At 35.4% G+C, this 23,646-nt stretch overlaps 1 protein-coding gene across 2 annotated transcripts in view; it reads left to right on the top strand.

Moving 5' to 3' along the window:
* The window catches only part of htr1fa (5-hydroxytryptamine (serotonin) receptor 1Fa), a 32,621-nt gene extending 8,975 nt beyond the window's left edge, over positions 1-23,646 (top strand). For both annotated transcript variants that reach the window (XM_024287318.2, XM_024287319.2), the window contains exons 2-3: positions 16,957-17,071; positions 18,849-23,646. In XM_024287318.2, the coding sequence (XP_024143086.1) occupies positions 18,850-20,046 (1,197 nt within the window). In that variant the 5' untranslated portion in view covers positions 16,957-17,071; position 18,849 and the 3' untranslated portion in view covers positions 20,047-23,646. The remainder of the gene's footprint in view (positions 1-16,956; positions 17,072-18,848) is intronic.

The raw sequence follows: 23,646 nt of genomic DNA, 5'->3' as shown, positions 1-23,646 counted from the left end.
CAACATTTTATTGTCCTGTTCAAATCTTCCAAAATTCCAATCTCAATTCCAAAATCGAATGCCTTCAAAATTTTCCAGAAGTCTTAGCAAAAAACCAGTGTGCAACAATGCTCACTAGATTGGAAAATACAGACCATAGTGTTGTGTTTGAACAATTTTTGTGGCAAAAAATAGTGTTTAAATATATATTTTTTAAATACCATCAACATTTTTATCATCAGAACATAGTCAATGTTTAAAAAGACATTGTAAAATGCTTGTATTGGTTAAATATTCATTTAGAGAAAAAAAAAAAAGTTGCCAGCATGGTGTCTGAATTGCTAATAAAATCCTAGGCACTAGATAGTCCTGCAAGTTTTTTTGTAGTTAGGGGTTAGGGTGGGAATTCGGATATAGCCTATGTCCTAGAAAAAGGACAGTTATGTTTTGGTTAATTTATTAAATGGCTTAATTTCCTGTCACCAAGCCTGGTCTCCTGTGTTTGGGTCTTCCACCACATTCCTGACAGAACAAATATAACAAAATCAAAAACTAAACCACAGAATCGTCACAGCTATAAGTGGTCTTATCTATAAGTGGTGTTATACAGTAAAAACAGACCAAAATACAAATATTATCATTATTATTATTATATTATCTAAGTTTGATCAGCTCCAATGAAAAAGGACATAGAATTTTGTATTTTTTCCAGCTCAGAATGTAATCTTCAGATAAAAAAATTGATATAGAATACAACAAATCTTATTGAATAGAGCAAGAACAATGTCGAAGTTTCTTTGTCAGCAATAAATATTGGATTTCTCATAATGTTCTCATTTTTTTTAAATGACGATATGTAATATATCATTGTTAAGACATCGTATTTCTTAGTAGCATCTTTGAAGTACAGCTCTTTTAAACAGCCTTTTTTTCCCTTTTCTCCTGAAGTAGAATTACTGTTTTGCTTGCAGTCAATCATCCTTTCATCTTACACACTATGAGTGAAAATGCAACTTTTGGAGAAATGTTCCAACTGTAGGCTTCCAACACTGTGAAATCCAGAGGAGCCTGTGATTGATGCAATGACTGGAGAATCCCCAGGTCCTATGGCTGCAAGAAAAGCCCACATCAAAATAGTTTCTGCTGTTTTACTTCAACGTTTGCATGAGATGCCTGGTGCCCATATTCTGGTTCTGTTATTCTCTGGATGTGGTGAATTATTTACATGTGAATTTGTCAAACTGCTGCAAGCCTTGTTGCCTCTTCATTTGCAAAAAAGGAGAGGGCTTTTTTTTCTGGAAGCCCATCAAAAAGTCCTTGTTTCTCAGTTGTTTTTAATTCTTTTGGCAATGAGTTAAACAGGTTAGTTTTACAAGTTACAGCCTTTAAAAAAAACACTCAAAACTTGGTCCAATTTTAAAGCGAACTTACTATCCTCTGGAAAAAAAAACAACAAGACTCCCTAATGTATTTTCACTCGTAAATAATATTTCTAAGAGTTTTTAGAGAGGTTATTTAGGCATGGCCTGTTAACTGTTTCAGTGGAGTTGAGCTAATTGGATTGTCATCACTAATGTCTGATGATGCTGTCTCTGAGGTCAAAATAAAAAAAAAAAAAAACGACCTTGCTTGCCAATAGGTCTTTGTATTCCTCCTTATTGTTTATGTTTTTGAATTCTATGTAAGTTACTGTTTGATGATTTCTTTCTCCTTTTTGGTATTTTTTTTCTCATTTTTAATGATGAACAAACATTGCTGCGTTTGAAGCAATGCTTCACACAGGGCAACTACAGTTAGTGGACATTAGATGCTGAGAAGTACACATTATTTACTGCATTTACAGCCACATAAATAAGCTTTATAGGACTGTAAACAGAAAACAATGTCAAAACAACCCACAAAATGACAGTTATTGCATTTATCATGACATTGTTAAACACTAAATATAAACCGATCGGTTGTCTTTTTCTCCACTCATGTTGGTCCTGCAGTTTGAAAGATCTTTTTTTTTCTTTGTGTTTCTGTTACTTTATTAAAAAATCAACACAAACTTTAACAGCATTTCTGTTTATAAATGAGAGAAAACTTGTGCAAAGTCAAAAATTATTTTGCTTTTTAAGAAGGTTTTAAGTATTTTCCAGAGACAACAATCGAAGTATGAAAGGAAATGTATTTTTATAAAAACCTTTTTTTATTAATTTTTTTTTCTCTCTAATAGTACTCATATGTTTTTTTAAGTTATACTAAAGCATACATCTTTAGAAAACTGTTTTTGTTCATGGATCAATAGTTTATTTTTTCACAAATAATTAAAAACAGCTAAATAAATATGCTTACTTGATAAATTAAAAAAAAAGAGTGAAAATATGAGGTGGTACATCTCATTCTGATTTTAGCTAATTTACATTCATTATTTAAAATAATTGTGGTGTTGTGGCCCTTCTCCGGCACTCGCAAACAAATCCAGACCATTTATGCTCCTTTTTTTTTAGCTGCATCTAAACTAACATTGTTAGTGTGGGAAGGATGTAGACACATGCAAAACTGTTTTCTATCAGTATTTAGTTTATCCTAAATAGAACTAAAGCTGTAAGTCAATTCTTCGTGAAAACGATCACATAAAGCCGTCAGCTTGTCTATGACCTTCCTTACATTGTCAAATTGAGAAGGATTTACAGGTGATGAACTTTTCTCTGTTAAAAAAAAGTATTGATTAATCTAAACTACAATGTTTGTCTGTCAACAATAGTGCTGAACAACTTTATTTTTAAGTCCTAAACAGTAATAGTGAAAATATTTTTTAAAAACTGTATTTTGTATTTGACTTTATTAGTTTTAATAATATATATACATATATATATATATATATTTTGCAAACATAATCATTCCTATTTTTTTTTCTTTGGAAAAAGGGAATAAGTCTTGAATAAGGAAAAAAAAATCATAAATCTTTTTTTTTCTGTTACACTGCCGTTTATAAAACCTTTTTTTATAGTTTATGTTTTAGTTTTAATTAATTGCTATTATTCATTTCCAATTTGTTTGCTGTTTCTTCCTTACTTAGTCTTTATTTTATTTTATTTTGAAAAGCCAAACTATTGAACATTTGTTCTTCCTCCCAGCACAAATTTAGCTGTTAATTAGCACAGCTGCTCCTTGTTAAGCTGCTATTATCAGAAATCAGTCAGCCTTTTAGCAACTAGACTTCTCTAAGAATTCATTTAGAAAAAAGCTTGCACTTTTAAAATTTAGTTTGCACACTGAAAATAAAGTAATTTCTTATGTTTCTGTCATTCTTTCATTTGTTTATTTTTAAGTTCTTGTAATGCCCCTAAAAGATAATTTTCCCTGGATTTTTTTTTAATGAATCAGATTAGGTTGTCCGTATAAGCATTTTTTAATTACATGATGTAGACAGGTTTGATAAAAGGAACATGTTTTGACGTATGAGGCTATCTTAAATCAGACGGACGCTTTTCATCAGCTGACAGAGTTTGCTGAATAACACTGTTCCTCCAGTCTATAATTTTGACAGCAGTCAAAATTGTTCAACTTTGGTTGTTAAAAGTGTTGGATTGAAAAATAGGAGCCTTATCTCTGAATACAGACTTCACATCCTTGACTTGTCAGAGCAAAAAAAACAAAAAAAACTTTAATTTTTAGTGTCTTTGATTAAGAAATATAAACATGTTTGATTGTTCAAGAGAATCAAATTATCATAATTTTCTTATGCCCAGCCAATCACAAAGCAGGTCTCTTTTAGGAGTTAATTTCTTAATTGTGTTTTATCTGAATTGATTAAGATCAGTTTCACATTTATTTCTAAGAAGTCGTATTAGGCAAAATGAAAAGGTGAAACAAAGTTTTAATATATAATGTTATGAGGCAACTGATTTAATAAACCGTTCTCCCCTTTTAAGAAATGTTTCATTTTGAAACTAATTAAAATGTAATAACACGCGGCTTTATAACAACTTTGGTGAAGGACACCAGCTTCTTTTATATCTGGCCATCGCTTTGTGCTGACAGATAACTTTGAAGTAAATGTTATTCCATGTAGAAGGACAGCATTTTAAATAAAGAAAATTACAAGGGATCTTCCTTAAGTGGGATTTGATCAACCTTGGCTTGAGTTAAATAATAGTTTTTTTGGTCAAAGCTTTTTCCAAAAAAAACACTAAAAGTGGGCAAAATATGAAAATGAAGCGTGGAAGAAAAATCGTAACACCTCAGCCTCTCTAGAAACTATGTCATAGATGTGGCAGCTTAGAATTACAATTTAACCTGCAACTTTATTTTTAAATGGAGAAGAAAGCTTTTATAGGAATAAGAAAAATATGTAGACCTTACTTCAAAAGAACTGCCAGTGATTAGAACTGAAATGTTCTTTCAGGAAGACAACATGGCGTCCCCATGCAGCTCATTGTAGATCCAGCGGTGATGAGTCAAAACAGTCGATCTCGATGTGTGTTGTTGCCTTTCAAGGCCACCTTCTTTATTATTTTATGAAAAACCTCTGTGGTACTTTGTATACTAAGTTAATGTTGATGATACCTCTCCCTGACCTGCTTTTTTGCCAAAGTTCTGTCTTCAAACCTCTTTTCACTGAGATGACTTGCACTACATTATCTAAAAAGGTTGTCTATTAAAGACCCTCTCCAATGAAAATCATGTTTTTAATGTAAACAGAGGGATGACAGGAACGGCAACAGTCCCGCCCACAACTCAGAGGCAAATTTCTGAACAACCACTGCCGCTTTGGAGAAATTATACCTTGGATGCAAGTTTTTAAATTTTGGCTATTAGAAATGCTTTTACAATAGATTAAAAGATGATAGTAGTGGGACTTTAAGCAAAGCAGATGCTTTTGACTTTGTTAAATTTAAGTCAAAAGTGCTTCCTTTAAAGACAGTGTCCTCTACCTTGGACTTTTATGAATAGGCTGGTTCTTGGGAAGATAGATTTCCAAATATTCCTCCTTTAAGAGCCATAGTTCACTTGTAATGGCTCATGTTACGGACTTTAGAATAAATGAGGTGTCAAAAAAAGTACCCAAGAGTAACATATTTCTTTACCTTTGTTCACTTTTTTTCTATTGCTGACATTTGGCTACTATAATAAAGAATCAGTATGAGTTACATTCACCACAAGATTTATAGAGAAGGTTATTTCCTCAAATCGCTCCCATGGGTACATGTTTTTTATTGCTAATTCTAATATGCCCCAAGAGGTTGAATATGAGTGTTTTTCTTCTTCTGTCTGTTGCTTTGTGATGGACTAGCAACTTCACCAAGATGTATCAAAGTTGTATTTTGTCTCTTGATGGCTACAGGACCCAGAAGATCCATGTAGCTCTAAATAGAAAGAATCAGGAACAGAAATTGGGTGACTGACAATTTTAGAGTTTTTACCCAAAGGCGCAAATAAAAACACCCAGAACCTGTATAAGGAGTTTGAACGGCTCAAGTGCCCTTCCTGGTTTGATTACTTCATGAGCTTCTATGTGACTCTTACGGGAGCCTTTCTAGGAAGGAACAAAATGGAACACTTCAGAAAATTAAATTTCTCTAATTTCCCTGCACTTTGGATTTTATTGGAAATTGGTTTAAAAAAAAAAAAGTAATAAAAATATTTTTTCCGGAAATGTAAATGACCAAGTGTTTAAATGCTCTTGAGAATTGGGAACATTTTATTTACTTTTGCAGTTTAGAATCCACTGTGTGACTATAGTGATTATAATTCTAGTATTTATAGGCCTACAATTCAGATCCACAATCTTCTAGTCACAGGTCTGAAACTCTTCCAATCGGCCTCTTAGCTAGAAAGAATTTTGGTAATTTTGGAAAATCTTAATTACAGGTGCTTAATAGCAGTAAATCAAAACATCAAGTTAACAACCATTGAGTGTATAAAAGAACTGAACTCAGTGACCCTCTCATTCCAAATAGGAAGTACCTGCTGGTCCCAAAAAACTGAAATTCTACAGACTTCTAAAAAGAAATAACAGCTATTACTCAGTTATTATATTTGTCAGAATAACCATTTTTATTCTGCTTTCTCTTTTGACAAGTTATTGATTATACTAATTTTTTGTCATGATAATTAGTGGAAGTTATTTAAGTAATAAACGGAGTTTCCTTGGGCCACTTTTAAGTGTTATGGTGCATTCATGCCAGGCACGGCAGGGGCGTCAAATCACAATGTTAAGTCAATGTAAAGATGTGGTCTGATGCGGCGTGGCGCAATTGGGGTGTTGATGTGGCACGTCAAGCAATCAGGGACTCAGCTGTGGGCACGTGATGTTTTCAGTGACTAGTTCAAAGGGAAAGGAGATTCAATATGGCAGCTGGATGTGAGGATTGAGCTTCTTTTTCATCCATTTTCTTATCCCACGAGGGCAGCAGATTTTCCGGAGACTGTCCCAGTTATTGTTGGGTGAAGGCGGAATATACCCTGTCACAGAGCCCTTGGAGCTGGCTCCAGTTAGCCACCCAGTGGAAAGATTAGCGAGCTTCACTCCCCAGGTTTTGGCAAAGTTAATAGCGGTCACCCCTGCCCAGGATACGGCAGAGTTAATAGCTGTCCTGGTGCTCGGCCGAACTAGCGAGGTCTACTGTCCAGACTGCGGGTCCCTGGGCAGAGATCGCTATACTAGGTGCTAGGCGGTTGGCAGCCTGGAGAGCTGCCATTGTAGCACAATCGCTCTACCTTCATGGCCTTATGGTGTTTTTTTCTTACTTTCATTAAGACAATGATAAAAAGATCCCCCAGTTTTACTTTTATTGTCCTCCTCTTGGGTCAATTCTCAAACTGGGCCACAGACTGAAAGAAGTAATGTTATCCCTGCTGAGTGAAGTACACCACACCGTGAGAGACTCTGAAAGATCTGGTGAAACCAGACACAGCGGCTCTGTAGAGCTCTCCAAAACATACAAGCCCAAGCTGCTCGCTCAACATCATCCATGTTTTCCATGATGTGGCAACAAATGAATTCAAGAACAACTTTGGCGGTTGCACCCCGGCAAGGGCATCAAGGCTATAAGCAGTAAAGTTGCACAATTAGGGTTGTTGACTTCCAACAAGCTCATTCTTGATTGGCGAGAATGGTTGCCATGGAAATGTTGACTCAAACTGACTTGAACCAATCACTGCTTACTGATGATTTCTGGTTTTAACATTGCGACATACATATTCCAAAAAAAAAAAAGAATTACTGAATTGGGGTCATTTTGTTGGAACTAGGAGTATGTCATATTCAATGGGTGACGTCACACTGACTCGGTCCAGTTCTCATATACAGTGAATGTTATGGCGAAGCATTTGTGTTTAACATTGTAGTTGCAGTATTAACTAGATTCTAGGCATGTAACGATTCATTGTACCGACAATTCGATTTATATCATACCTTGTGGTTGCTGATACGAATTTCATTTTACTCCTGTGGAGAAATGAGAGTTAAAATTCTTGAATACATGGTTGACATTGTTTCCTTTTTAATGTTCAGATTCACTAAAATGAAATTGATCTAGAACATCTTTAGCCATAAATTCCACCAGAGTGACCCAGAGATAAATACCTGGTACTAAACAGTGCAGGTGAAGTTTTCCAGATTTCGTTCAAGATAATTAAGTGTAAATTAAATATGTGCACAAACAAACAAGTAAACAAGAGTGACAAATCCATTCCCCTTTTTAGTTTCATAATGTTTAGCCTATTGTTGTTTTTCCAGATCAAAATAATACAAAGATTAATAGAACGTTCTACCACATTGTGTGGTCACGTCTTTGCTAATTTCAAAGTGTTTCCACACATTTGATTGTAATGATGGCTTAATCATTTTTCACTGTCATCACACGTGTGTTGTCTGCTGTGTTGGAACTCGGACGTAGTTACTTTAAAGTAAAATAAATCCAAATTGTATTTTCCAGTATTGTTTATAATCAATTTATTTAATTTTAAAACGATTTTATAATGGTATAGATCGATTTGATTACCAACTTGTCTCAGACGGATCAATCTAGTTGGCTGAATTGATTAACTGATTAATCGTTACACCTCTAGTCGTTTTTTGAAAATGTACATTTTTTATGTGCAGCTGTGGTAGAGTGGAGAACTCCTGCTAACACCTTCTTTTTTGATCTGAGGTTTTCCTAGCTTTGAACAGAGGCAGTATGCTTCCACAGTGACAACTGTCAGTGACTCAGTTAAAAACAGGCTATCATTAGAGTTCTGCCTCTGACTCAAGTTTGTTTATACGCGACATTTCTACCGTCTGGGAATCCGATCGGTTTTATTAAACACATTCAGGCTTATTACTGCAGATAAAAGCTTCTACTTTCAAACAGTCTAACTTGAAAGAGAATGCCTTCATGCAGTCTGAAGAACTTAGTGGTCACAGATACTTTAAACAACTAATTTGCAGCTTAACAACAAAGGTTTATGGCATACATTGCTTTGCCCACATTAAAAAAGGCTTATGGAATCCAAACATGTGTTGGAGAGTTTCTGTCTAATTCATTGCTTTGAAGATAAAGGATTTTCTCCCTGTAAATGGAAATGTTTAATCATTGAGTTTTTAATTGTTGTTGCTCACAACAGTATTTATTTATGATGCGGAGATAAACACATGTATAACTAATTTCAAGTATTCCTTTTCACAGTGTTTTGATGTGATTCAATGTCACTCGATTGGAAAATCAATAATTCTCTCTTAACACGTAACACTCCAAGCATGACTTCTCCAGCATGTAATTAATCATGCAGTATAAATGTATTCTTTATGGAAATGCATTCACTGTGTGATTGTTCATTGCATCCAAAACAAAATGTGGATGTTACTTAATTAATGCAGCAATATGGAGTATAGCTGATAACGGCTAAATGTCGAGAGAAAAACAGAGTTTTTTTTCTCTCCTACAATTACAAAAATAGATATAATGTAATCTGGATTTTCTGCGACAACCACATGAACATTTCTCTCTTTTTTAAGTTGTGTGTAGGCACCAACATATGATTGATTTTAGAAAAAATGTTATTTCACTGCCAAAAAAAGTCCAAATAGTGTTTGGGAATACTGTCAATAAGAGAAGTCACTTAATTTGCCAGTAAAGCTATTATGTGTGTACTTTTGAGAAAAAAATGTAGAACTACTTTATCATAGGTTTTTCTTTAGACTGGCCACATTTGGTTTGCTTAAAGTGAACTAGAGTTCATGTAAATACACCCAAGCTGAACATGGTTCCATATATTACAAATCTTCTTCATCACCTCCTGGCAGCATGCATCCTCTGTACCAAAGTAGCAGTAAAAGGTGCTGCACCTGACATTGATACCGACGTTTGAAATTGATCAGCAAAAAATAAAATCTGAATATAAGTGAACTATCACAATAAGGATTTCCAATATTCCTTCTTTCATTGCTTTGTCCTACCTTTGTAATTCCCAGCCAATGACTGAAGAGATCTTTAGTCACATGGTTTTACTTACAAGCTTTGGTACAAAACATAAACTGGTTGACAGCAACCTGAATACAGATCAAACGCAATGTTCAGAATTCAAACCGGACCGAGTTAAACGGACATGGTCCGGACCTTTTCCAAGTCTGAATACACCCATAGTAAAGCAGAAAAAAGTTTGGGGCTTTATGTAATGTAACTGTTTGAAATTAAAGTGTTGATTCTGATATTTTAATGCCCTATGACCTAACAGAATGCTCTTTACCCCTTATGAACTTGTGTTCTCAGAGCTCATTGTAGCATTTTAAGCATTATTACAAGTGAAATTGGTCTTTGTGACCAAATGCATTTTTCAATGAGCCACCCATGGCATTTGTGGCTTCATCAGCCTGTGAAAGCAATGACATTTAGAGCATTATCACGATTTTTTTTTTGTTTAGTGACATTGACAACTTTGCTCACCTGTGAAAGTGACAGAGAGCGGTGGCGTTCACGTGATATTTGACATTTACATGATATTAGAAAGCAAATTGAGAGGTCAATTGCAAAGTTACAGATTTCCCTGTAAAATCCTCACACCAAATATGGAAATATTGTGGAAAAATGAATGGGTGTAGATGGAAGTACTTGAAAAGTGTATGTTTTTTCCTTAAAATATTGATCTGCAAAACCACAAAACCATGTACCTTTAACTGTTACAAAAACGTACATCTTTTTATATAAGTAAAATGCTTTTAACTAACACATACTTGGGTTGTGAAATTGGAGCAGGTGAAATAGCTGCCATCACACAGTGTGCGAAAGCCATGGCCTAAACACATTTAAATAGGGCTCGGATTTGGCTCAAATGCTGTGAAAAGCAGTCCGGTGCCGCAGCTAATTATTGCAGTGAAAACCAAGGAACAGGACATTTTGGACAGTGCTCTTATCAAGTTATGTAAGGAGAATGGGGTGACAATGTAGCACTAAATGGTTTTAAATTAACAATACAGAGCAGTCTTTTATAGAAAAAAAAGAAGAAGAATGCTTGAGGGGGCTTGTTTTGCAACTAAGTGGCTTTAATGTGTCGCCAATTTTCCCTCATTTGCTGGAACACACATGAAAGTTGTTTTTCTGTGACGATTCTGCTGCTGCACTTTATATCAACGTCAAACCTTTAGATTTACAGTACTTTTGCTTTTTCCATAACTATTTTTTTATGACATACCCTAAAACGTTTTTGGTATTTTGGTTAAAAAAAATAGTAGTTGAAAGAGCAAAAGAGCAGCTGGACTTAATTTATGTTTTGTTACTGAAGATGCTTCACCTCTACTCTGAGAATCTTTCTCAGAATTACTAAGAATTGAGAGAGCATGTTGGAGAAGAGGTTAAAGTTCTGTTAAAAATGTATTATTTACATATATATCAAGTAAAAAACAGCTTTTTTTCAGGTTTAAAGAAAACCCAACAGTTTTTTTTTTGTCTGAGGCAATATTAGCCTCCACTATCTTCTCTTTGATCACCTACAGTTCAAGTTTACCCTTTAAAAACAGAAGTATTATTATTTTTTTATTTAGTATACTTGAGTACAAATGTGTCAATATAGCCTGTACATGTAGTGTAGTAAATTTATGAAGTGAATACTTCTTAAGACTAAATTGGAACATTTTAAGTATTATTATGTACGTAGCATGTTTAAAGGAAGCTTCAAGTATATTGCCTAATTTTTTTGAGAACATATAGTAGAATACTTTTTGCTAAGGGATATATTTGGGTTGGTCCGTGTGCTGTGACACAGTTCACCATTACCTTTTTTTTTAACAGAAAATGTGTAATGCTGTGGAGCATGACAGAAACTCTAACAGGGACTTCATCCATGATCTATGGACTTTTGGGCATACTATTGTACTCTTGCAAAGCAAGAAACTACACACTTTTTAAAGAAAAGAAAAAAACTGAAATATATTGTTAAGTAAAATATGTCTAAATTTTTTTAAATTTACCTTTAGGTTGTGGGTGGGACTGTTGGTAAATAGTAAGCCCTCCTCCCTTTCCTGTCACCCATACCTGAGCGCTCTGTTGACATGCTCTCCTACTAGCCTACAGCCCATCACACCCTTAATTATTGGAGCTATCCAGCCGTACAGTTTTGATCCAGTCGCCAGCTTGCCTCTGATGAAGAAAACAAGGATGTAGATCTAGTATAGATGTAGATCTAGTCATCTACAAGTAGATGCATCAGGATGGATCAGAGTGGGGAGCTTGTGGTCCACCCAGTTTCTTATCTGCTTAATAACTAAAATCTTTTTTAAACTGCATTTTTTCATCTGCCCCTGATTCACAGTGATTGGATAAATCAATACTCAAAAGTGAATTTGAGCTTAACTTACTTTATGTCCTCGTCATAAGAAAATTGCCTCAAAAACATGCCAAAGACAACAAAAACATGATTTCTTAGGAGTGGGTCTTAAAAATCTATGTATCTATTTAAGCCATATTAGCTTCTGTAACCCAAAAATAAATAAATAATTAAAATAAACTGATATATATAGCTAGAAAAAATATTACTCAAAGAAAAAAAGACATATTTTCCAAATGACGCATGATTAAAATGCTTTAATTACACTGATTTAGTGCAAATTAAACCAACCACATTCCTATAACATGGAGCTACACAGAGCAATTCTGATTGAACATGTCTGAAGCCCATTTACTCTTTGTGTTCCTTTACCTTTAAACAAAAGTCTGCCTTTCTTTGCAGCACTTTGAGGAAATTCCAGAAAATGAAGTTCATTAAAAATAACTTCAAGTATGCAATGTTTTTGGGCAAAGTCCACCTTTTAATATGCTGATTGCTTTTTTTTTCATTTATAATGTTTTTTTTGTGATCCTAATGTTCAACTAGAAATATGTCTATACACATTTGATAAAATATATATTTTTTACTTTGTTTTTCATTCAAATCCCGAACAAACAGCTGATTACTGATCTTCATAGAGCCTTAAATCAGCCTGTTTGTTAATGAGTACCACACCAGCTCTGGTAAATCTCACTATGAGCTGACAGACACAGCATTGCTACCCACATGACTCACATTGCATATTATGCATGTTGCAGATATTTTACATATAGCACATATCACACACCCAGTGCTAAAATAAGTGATAGGAACGTTATAAATCCCCTGCTCATTTCAGAGCAACATCACAGCAATTTTTTCTCGTTCTGCAACACATTTGGCGTATCTTACCTCTTTGCTTCCTGCAGTTATCATTTAAACCTTCTCGCTCATTTACTGCTGCTGCTTTTATGTCTTACGTCCAGATTTCATCTGACCCGGCTGATAACAGTGATGCTGTAGGGCAGATGGAAGACAGGCTTTTTTAGAGCACTCTATAAGTAAGGCTTGGTTGAAAAGTGAGCATCTGAGAGTGTGGGCAAACTCCGGTGAGCTTTGACTTAGAGAAAGCTTTCATATCTGAGTGATTGAGTGTAGGAGCACAGATCAGTATATTACCCAAGAGGTAAAAACGAGATTAAGAAGGACGGTTATGTTGAAAAAAGTCAAGGTTTTTATGATAAAAATGCAATTGACACAAATGATTCCACCCCACGTACGCACACATTTACAACATGCTGCCATCCTGTTGTCCTATCTCTGCTGAGCACTTGAACCATTTCCAGCTCATTCAGTATTTGGAGGGGGGTTGTCTTGCCAGGAAATACTTCTATCTGCATAAAGCAGGTCACATGCAGGAGTTGGCTCCAGCCAGCATGACTTTATACAGTCAAGCTTGAAATGAGGACACAGGTCAGTAAATTGCAAAAGCCAAATCTGAAATGTTTATTTTTTCCAAACATTTAGGGATGACCCCATGAAGTTATGAGACAGAGTTATAAACTCACATTAGATGACAGGGTAAATGTAAAAGTGTTAGTGGCTATTGATTATTTCTTGTATTATGGTTATATTGTTATTTATAATGTCTTGAGGATTTACAGACATGCATTATTGCCATAAGTTTAAAAAACATTTAGGAATTAAGCAAAAACCTGCAAAGAATTGAGATTTTCAGTGTCCTCTAAAGTGCCTGAGCCATCCGTCACACAATCAGCTACACTCTTATCCTCCTTCACCACAGCTTTTGGCAGCTTAACATCTCTCCTGAGTCAAACTGTACTTTAAGGTTGGACTCTAAATTGACAGATGTGGCATACTTGATACAGTAAAAGGAGAAATCCACAGAGGGGCAAAAAAAAGTGTTCGGAAGTCAGAGGACTTTCTGTTTTTTCATTTTGTTTTATTTCAAGAATATCTAAGAAGTGGAATTTAAGTTTCCTTTTGTGCAAACAAATGTGGGGTCTCTCCAACATTTCTGTGACTTTTTGACAATGTTTGAACAAACTAAGTTCTCTGGTATTCATACTGAAAACTGTACTTAAATGCATTTTTGCTTGATTCGGCTTTTCTATAATAAGTAAATCTAAAAACTGCTGAGGAACAGATGTACATTTATGCAGCTTGAGGATATATATAGATCCCATTAAAAATGACTTGGCAGTGTTCAGTCAGGACCAGCCAATCCGTAATGAGAAAATAAAGAGCGGTCAGTAAAAATGACGCCTCATGTGCAAAAAACAACAACAGTCACTGGAGCGATTTAGACTAACTTCTTTCACTGGCATTGACTGTGAGTCAGTGTTAGCTGCTTCTCCTGTTTGGTGAATGTGTGCAAAAGAGCTGTTTCCTGAAAGGATAGCAGATCAAAATGGACTGGATTCATGCTGGCTCAACAAAGCTTATCTTCAGATGACCTTGAGCAGAAGAGCTGCACAAGGAAAGCATTTCAGGATGAAGGCGAATGATTTCTGAGTTGCACTTAGCGACAGCCTTGCACCCTTTACACATGTTTCATTTACTCCTAAACGTGCATATGCACAGCCTTAAAAACATTTTCTTCTTTTTCTTTTTTTTACATACCATACTGCACAACAACAGACACTATTTTAAAAACACAACTCAGAAGAGTTTTTTCCTCAATGATAATTATCATTTATCTTTCTGGACAAAGTAATCTGCATACTGTTAGGCTTTTTTCCAAGCTCATTCAGCAGGACAGAATGGAGAACTGCATTAAAATGCAGAGCAAGGCATTTTAATTATCTTTAAACGCTGTAATCATAGGTGTGAGGAGACAGAAAAAAATCACTTGCTCTCTTCAAAGTAAGAAATTTGCCAAGGATTCAACGTGTTTATGAAATACACTTTCCAAGCATCTTGTTTATTTTCGGCAGTGAGCCAATTGCAGCTTCATTATGATTTTAAAAGTTTTGAGAAAAAAAATAAATAAAAAATGTTCCCCCAAAACAGGTTTTAAACGGGGTTAAAATTATTTTTTTGAATTATTTGTAATTTATAATAAAATGAATTTAGAATTATTTACTTTTTTCTTTTATTCTAAACTGTTTTTGATGCTTATATATACTACAAGGTGTTTTGAGTGACAATGTGTACATAGTTGTAGATGTACCTTTTGCTTTTTATCATGTATGCATTTAACTGAGGCAGAAAACTATTTTTTTTTTCATTCTGATCCCACATAAGATGTCTTGTTTTACTGTATATGGTTTCCTATGGAAATGAAATAAAATAGAAAGAAAAATATGTTAGATATTGATCAGCATTTTAAACAAAATATGAAAGCTAGATTATAAAAAAATGTCATAATTTTCCCAAAGAAATAAGTCAAAATGACTCGTTTTAGCTTGTAGATCATTGCGTCTCCTAATTAGCTTTGTAAAACATTGCAGGATTGATCATGTTTGGTAGGTCCTCCTCATTGCATTTAAGTTTTTTAGAGCAGAATTATCCTTAAAATTATTTTTATGCTTTTTTGAGTGGTAAAGGCACATAATCAACCAGTAGTGTATTCACCTATTATGTTTCCTTTATTATCAATATTTTGATTCTTACATAAAAATGGAACAGTAATGCTTAATGAAAATGTATGACTTGATAACAGTAATAAAGCATTGTTTGTACAATTTGCAAATTCTTTAAGTCTTCAATTTTCCCTAATACACTTTTTGTTAAAATTTTGTGTCAAGATAAACTATTAGTTGTCAATCTTTTTTGCCACGCGGAAGTATAACAAAGTATAAATTTAAATTCACCATGAACCAAAACACAAAATGAGTAAATTGTTGGAGAAGAAAAATTAGAAAACCAGAAACTGCCCAAAAATCTTTCTGTAAACACTTACTGTTTATTTATTTATTTACATCTGTATAGGTCATGTTACAGTTTTTCAGCAAAATAACCCAGGAGTGTTTATTTGCAGTTCAGCTGCTTTTTTTCCCTTTTTTTTACCGTTTCTATTGGTCAACATTGAGTTTCCACTCCGCCTGAAAAGGTGCTATGCAAGAATGTATTATTGATAGCAACTAACATCCTTTTGCTATTGTTGTTTGCTTCCTACAAATGTTAGAAAGAGCTTTTTTCAAAAATAGAGGTGGAAGTGTGGGCAGCAATTGTAGTCTATGTATTAATAACACATCTATGTCCAACGCAATGTTCAGTTGATCGAAAGAAATGCTGTTGCTGTGTGTGTCAACAATTGTGTGCTTAAAGGTGTGCGTGGGTGTGTGTGTGTGTTCATGTGTGTGTGGATAAAGCTATCCGTCGCATGCATGCGTGTGCCAGCATCTTTATCAACATTAGAAATCTTGACTCTAAGCTCTGCTGAGAGATGGTTTTACACACACATGAAAGATTGTCAATCATGCTTTCTCCCTTGTCTCATTAGCAGAATCTATAACCATGTTACTAACATTCTATGTATTCTTTGTTCACCATAATCTAAAAAAAACCCTAAAACACCAGTTCATTTTAATTGTGGAATTGTAAAACATTTTGCTATAGGTGAAAAGACTTTTTTGTTGTCATATGTTAAATTCTTATATCTTGTTGTGGCCTTGCTCCTTAACTCACACGCCTACCTGAGTCATAGCTACCTTCTTAGAATTGAATACCTTCAATAGAGGCCTTGGTTGAAAGTTTGACTGCCTCTGCTCGATCACCAGATTACATGAATTTGCTGTACTTCTTAGGTTTCTATAGCAACTGTTTCTACTCCTATCTTCAGGTTGCTGAACAATGAAGAAGGAAGGAGGACTTTAGTGACAGCTTTATCAGTTCAGTTTGATTAAATCATAATGACTGACTGAAGTCATGCACAATCCGTACTAGCTGGCCCTTACAAAAGTAGCTGTGAATGTTGACAGTTTTACATGCAGTCTATGATTAGGGCTTGAAATGCACTTCCACTGGGTATTTTACACGTGGTCATTAAAGCAGCAGGGTCAAAATGTGTGTCATTTTTATTAGTTCAGGCATTTATCCAATATAACATAAACAATTTTGTTTTTTATACACTAAATAATAGCTTGTAGTTTAAATGTTTCACTTATGTTTTCTATAATTATATGTTCTACCTTTTTTTGCATTCTTTCTTATTCTTGCTTTTTTTTTTTTTTCTCACAGTTGCAGAGTGATAGAAAATATGTGATGGCAGATCTGGCAGGCGAGTCAAGTCTGAGCAGACGGTCTACTGCACTCTGAACCAATTGGATGCCACAGGACCACTGAGTTTGGACAGGTAGGACTGAAATACACTTTTGCTTTTGGGTCAGATCTGCAGACAAGATAACGGTTTTAAAGAGCAAGTTGCTTTATGGCCTTTGGTAAAATATTTAAACTTGTTTTATTTTAAATGAAAACATAAAAAAACAAAACATGTCAAATGCTTTGCTATCCTTCATTTTTAATAAAAAGTATAACTGAAAAAAGATGAAAATGTTCAAGCCACTCCTATCATCTTTTAATTTATTATAAACGTGTTCCCAGTGTTTTTTTTTTCAATTATAATTTTGTAGTTTTTAAGATAAACCAAAAAGCTTGTGACGTTTTCTAGGACAGGGTTTTTGCAGTGTGGCATTAGAAATTCTCCTCTGAGTTGTGGATGGGACCATTAGTGCAGAGTAAACCCGCACCCATTTCCCATCATCCCTTTGTTTACACTCTCTTTCGCTAGCTTACAGACCCTCACACCCCAACCTAATATATCTGGTGCCAATGAGGAATATTGCTAGAGATGCTATGCTAGCCTGTTACCATTGTCCAAGATACGTAAAGAGCAACGGCATATTGGAATAGTCTGTAAACAATGAGACACGGTTTAGCATGTAAATTTAATCATAAAATGCTTCATTTTGGTCTGATTTTAAAGGTAAAAAAAACAAAAATAAGACCACGGTTGTGGTATTAACATTTTTATGCACAGTGCAACAGATGAACGACATTTTAAACTTTTCTACTGTTATTTAGAAAACAATGCACACCTGATGCATGGTTGGGATTTTATTCAAATCTACACACAGCCTAAGATTTGCATAAGCTGTTAAGACTCCTCGGTTCGTGTTTATAAAACATAAATGATAAGTGTTCCTGCCAGAAAATGTGGATATAGTGCAAAGTTTAAAGCTCCTAATGACTTTGAATAGGCTACAAGATCAGCCTAAACATTCATTATTGAGAGTAAACTCACTCAGATCTTTATCAGCTGATGGTTACAATTTTCTTGTGAAAACTCCATTCTTGTTTTTCCAGCTCTGTTTGTGAATTAAACATTAAACAGGCATCTTGACATATCTAATATGGCGTCCAACTCTGCGTATGCAACAGGCTAGCGTATCGACTCTACCCTATATATAACTCTTTTCTTTCATTTTTCTAAACACTGGATATGACGTTAACGATTTTACTAAGGGAAAATTGAATAAATATGAACATTTCACGACGTTTATTTATGACTCCACTTTGTTCTGATGGTGAAAATGTGGGTGGTTTATTCAAATATTGAATTTAAACACGTTTTTTTCTGTTCGAAATTGTTTGACCTCAATGCATTGTGGTCTATATCCGCTAATCTAGTGAGCATCGATGGATGTTAGTTTTTCGCAAAGAAATTACGAGTGCACTCAATTTTGGAATAAGTAGATTCAGACAGCACTAGAAAATGGCTATATAGTGCACTATATAGTGATTGGGGGTAATTTGGACACAAACAAAGAAGCACTTATATCTAGTCGTCTACAAGTTGATGCATTAGAATGGAATGGAGCTGGAAGGTTATGGCTTGCCGCTGTAGGTTCTACGTCACACCTATAAGCTTTTTCAATTAGCACTTTTTTGTCTGCTCCTGATTCACAATAGTTTTAATAAAAAATGATTAATTTTCTTTATGTATATCCTCCATAATGAGAGAGAAAAATAATTTAAGAACATATTAAAAACATGATTTTCATCAGAGTGGGTCTTTAAAAGAAATGTTTCAAATATCTCTGTATTAAAACCAGAACCCTCTTGTTTTGCAGCATGGATTTCCCCAACTGGACAGAATGGGTGTACGCCACAAACAGCAGCAGCTACGACACACTCGAGACTGCAAAACTCCCTCCCAGTAAAATCCTACTGTCTCTCACTCTTTCTGCTGTGGCCGTCCTAACTACCTTCTTCAACTGCCTGGTGATTACAGCTATAGCAGTCACTCGCAAGCTGCATCACCCAGCCAACTACCTCATCTGCTCATTAGCGGCGACTGACCTGCTGGTGGCTGTGCTAGTCATGCCCTTCAGCATCATCTACATCCAGAAGGAGAGATGGGTCATGGGTGAAGTGGTGTGCACCATCTGGCTAAGTGTGGACATCACCTGTTGCACGTGCTCCATCCTGCACCTTGCTGCTATCGCGATTGACCGTTACAGGGCCATCACTGATGCTGTGGAGTACTCTCGCAAGCGCACAGGGGCCAGAGCTGGCGCCATGGTGGCAATCGTTTGGTTCTTGTCCATCCTCATCTCCCTCCCTCCGCTCCTGTGGCGGCACTACAGCAATGATGCAGAGCACGAGGACCAGTGTATCATAATTCACCATCATATGGCCTTCACTCTTTATTCCACACTTGGAGCTTTTTACATTCCTCTTCTGCTCATTCTCATTCTCTACTACAAAATCTACAAGGCTGCCCAGACTCTCTACATGCGCAGGGAGGCTAGCAGAGCTAGCCGCCACTCGTGCATGACCAATGGGAGCATGATCCCTTCGTCGTACCCCACTGGAGACGGTGACGTCGACGGTGGGCCACGAAGTCCCGAGCCCATCAGCCCACATGAAAGATCGTTTTCGGAACTCTCTACCGAGGAGCATCCTCGCGAAAAGGTGCGGATCTCAAAAAAGGATTTAAAAAGCAAGTCCCGCAGACATGAGTCCAACAGTGAGTCCCGTCGCAGCCAGTTCTACCAAGGACCCCGGATTTCAGGCTCACGGGAACGGAAAGCGGCATCTACTTTGGGATTGATAATAGGGGCCTTCGTCATCTGTTGGCTGCCGTTTTTTGTCAAGGAAGTCATCGTCAACACCTGCAGTTCATGCAACACTTCCATGGAAATGGCTGACTTCCTTACGTGGTTGGGATATGTTAACTCCTTGATCAACCCCCTCATCTACACTATTTTTAATGAGGACTTTAAAAAAGCTTTCCAAAGACTTATTAGGTGTAGTCATTACTACTGATTACAACTAATTACTGAGGTATGCATGCTCTAACCCACACACCATCAAACATACACAGAAGAGAAGCAAATCTTGAGGTTATAGAGTGTTGAGAGTGAGTACTGACCCAATGTGCCTGAAAAGAATCAAAGAGGAAAGAAAGACTATTGTCGATTTTTGACACTCCAATCATTATTTTTTCATCTTACCTGTGTGCTTTCTATAGTTCCATTTGAATTCTAAGCTCTCCTTTTATTAAAAATCCTCTTAAAGTTAAGTTGCTTTAAATGGAACCTGGCTTGTTGTTTTCTAGAAATTGGGCCACTTCTGACCATTTTTGAGTTCTGAAATCTAAGCATTGGGGATCAGCTCCATTTAAAAGTCTTGAAATAGCTGACCATCATGCCTGTTTTTTCTAATGACATCTCCTGTTAGAGTACACTGCGGGGTAGATTATGGAGCCTCTATGGAAAGACACCAAAGCTTACTAAATCATTGTTTTATCTGGCCATGACAGCCTAGAGGGTCACTTTCATTTAACTGTCTCAGCATTCATTAACATAAGTACATGTTGTATATATTGATGTCAGTTCAGCCAAGCAGCACAGCAAATATGAAATGTACTTCTGGCTCAAGCTTCTTGTTACGTAATGATAATGGCATTGTTATGTCTTAAATTGTTTCACTATCTACATGTGATAAAGAAACGGTGGGGCTTTCAATAATTTTATGATGCCTGCTTCAGACAACGTGCTTGGAATGAGCTGCTGAGAAAGTAGTTAATGTCCTTGGAGAGGCAAGTCCTGGCAGACTTTTAGAAAACAACTTTGAGCAGCTATTTCAAGTTAACTGAACCAGGCCTTTCATCTAAAAAGAACCATGACTGGGATTATAGGGCATGCATCTCCAATCATAGAAGATCAGAAATACTCAAAAGTGTGATTTTTTTTTTTCCTTTGAAAAACTCTTATTAGCAAGAACACAAGTTTACATTGCACTGTCTTCAGTCAGTGCTCCTTGATAGAATAGTAAAGGGAGTACCAATAAACTAAGGCCATGATAATGAATTATATTTTGTTTTCTATGTGTGATTTAGGAGAGAAAAGTAGTCAGATATACTTATTTTAAAGGTTCTTATAAACGGTATAAAAATATAATGGAATGTATGTGTTGTTATGACAATGTCTGATCTGTTCCAAGTAGGCCAATCTGAAACACAAAATCTATACAGAATACTCAAAGGAGTCAAATGGACAATCCTTTTACCACTTTTGAAAAATACAAATACACTAGTGAGGTTTTTCTTTATTGCTTTGAGTAAAAACCCCCATTGATTGATTGATTGATTTGGTTTATTTCAAGCATAGACTGTAGACAATACAAGACAAAAAAATCACTTTTTTCATATGTGATTCAACATAAATAAGATTAACTAATACGATTGAAAGTGAGATGAAAGGAGAAGAGATTTCTGATATTTCTTTTCATTTTGCCTTGCAGTCTAATCATCTTTGCCATCTGCACTGAGTAACACACAAACAGGCTTTAGGATCTTGTGGTTTTCAGGAAAACCTGTTGATAGAAGGGAATGAACCATGGACATTTGCTTTTATTAATTTTTCTTAAAGAGTAAGTTTATTTTTTTATGTCTGAGATCTAGAAAAAAAGTAATATTTTAACCTAACCCCTACATTCTTTTCAGAATTTAATGATTTTTAATAATTACATTGCTGCCTCTTTATTTGAGATTTTTAGCTCCATTATGAATATTTGAATTATTATTATTATTATTAATATTGTAAAATCAATGTGTTACCTCCATTCTCTCTGTATGGAAGTTTGGATTTTTCCACATCTCACTTTAAAACCCTCAAGTGAAAACAGATTACAGGGACTTAAGTGACAACTGCATACGACGTCACATGCAGCTAATCTGAACCTGACTGCCTTTGTCGGAGTGGGGACTAATTAAAACATGACAGGCACATTGCTTATGAGGTCTAATCTCTCACTCTCATCATCAGAACGGGAAAAGACTGCCAACACAAGACTGTCTTAAACTTTAATGCGTTTGAATTTATTGATGCTTTTACTTTGGTTTCAAGAACTGCCAAATGTGAGGTAAACTCAGCCGGCGAAAGTCACTCAAGGAGACTTTTTCAGCTCGCTGTGACACAGCTAGAATGTTGTGTCGATACCTTATGGTAGCAAAGATACATGTTTAGAAGAACCATAGCTATAGAAGGTGCTTTGGAGACTGCATGACACTCACACTCGAAGGCTGGTGTCTGAGCTGGGCCCCGACCAGCCTCTTCCCAGTTTAACCCCTGTCATCTCTCATGGCAATACTTTAAAATTTTATGATATTGTCTGTGCATGCTTATAGCAACATGCTATATTATTGTTTCTACCACTACCTCCTTTTATGGCTCTATAACCACCATAAAATTCAACATTTTATTGTTTTCTTAGATATGTATTACACATTTGGATCTACTGTGTTTATTTACCTTTATTTTGAAGTATGTAACATTCCCTTCTTCCTTATTCTCAAAACAACTAAGCTCTGAAAAACTCTCTGACAGAAAATACACATTTTTTATCCTATTTGAGTACTTGAAACTGTTTTTTTTGTCTGTAACAGTCTGCATCAAAACTACTATATGTCAATAAGATAATATAAGAAGTGTAAAATACTGTATTAACATCCATCTGACAGTTAAGGCAGTATAGTCTCCTATCTTTGTTCCACCCTGCCAAAAGACCTAATGAGAGCCATTCCAGCAAAGAACATGTGTCTATTATTTTCTCTGAAATAAATAAGTGGAGTAGAATAATATATAAGGACACTGTGTGGAAAGAGTGATAAAAGACAAATAGAAATGCTTCTCCACTGTCTGATCTAATGACTGTTTATGTGAACTGACTTTTTAAACTCTAATGTGATGATGCCCCCTTGTGGCTAAAAAAAAAGAAGTTCTTGCCTCTGGTTTAGCTGACCCACATCATTCCTGGTTACTCTCTCACTGTAGAGAGAACTGTGAATCTGGATATAGAATATTTTTCATTTAGCCATATCAAGCAAAAGATCAATAAATAAAACAACATTAAAACGTGTGTCCTTTGTAATATGTTTGAATTGATTGTACTTTTCTTTTTCCTGAAAGGTTTGATTATTCAGCTATTATTCAGAATTGTATTCTGGCATTTGTTTAGCCTAGCTCTCATCAGGCAAAAGGACAGTTACAGTGAGACCAGACTGCTAATGCATTACAACATCACAAATAGTTAAACAAGAAAAAAGGCACATAGATAATTTAGTCTTTGTCTCTCTAAGAGGAAGGTAAAGTGTTCAAAAAAAGATACATTGTACATGTCATAAAACCCCAACATCAATAAACTCTACACAGGATTAAAATGAGGAATTGTAATGATCTAAGGCATCACCACACATTCGTAACAAATACTTTTCAGTTTTTGTATGTGGATTTATTCTATCATTGTACAAGCTACTGTACTTCAAAACACAGCAACACTGGTCTTCCAAAGTTGTAGTAGTAGTAGTAGTAATAATAATAAATAACTCAAAGTCTAAGTAAGATACAGTAGTAGCTGTCAAAA

The sequence above is a fragment of the Oryzias melastigma genome, linkage group LG21, assembly GCF_002922805.2.
Source record: "Oryzias melastigma strain HK-1 linkage group LG21, ASM292280v2, whole genome shotgun sequence".
Classification (NCBI taxonomy): domain Eukaryota; kingdom Metazoa; phylum Chordata; class Actinopteri; order Beloniformes; family Adrianichthyidae; genus Oryzias; species Oryzias melastigma.
The sequence above is the reverse complement of the archived record's forward strand: the minus strand, read 5'-3'. Positions and strand labels throughout refer to the sequence as shown.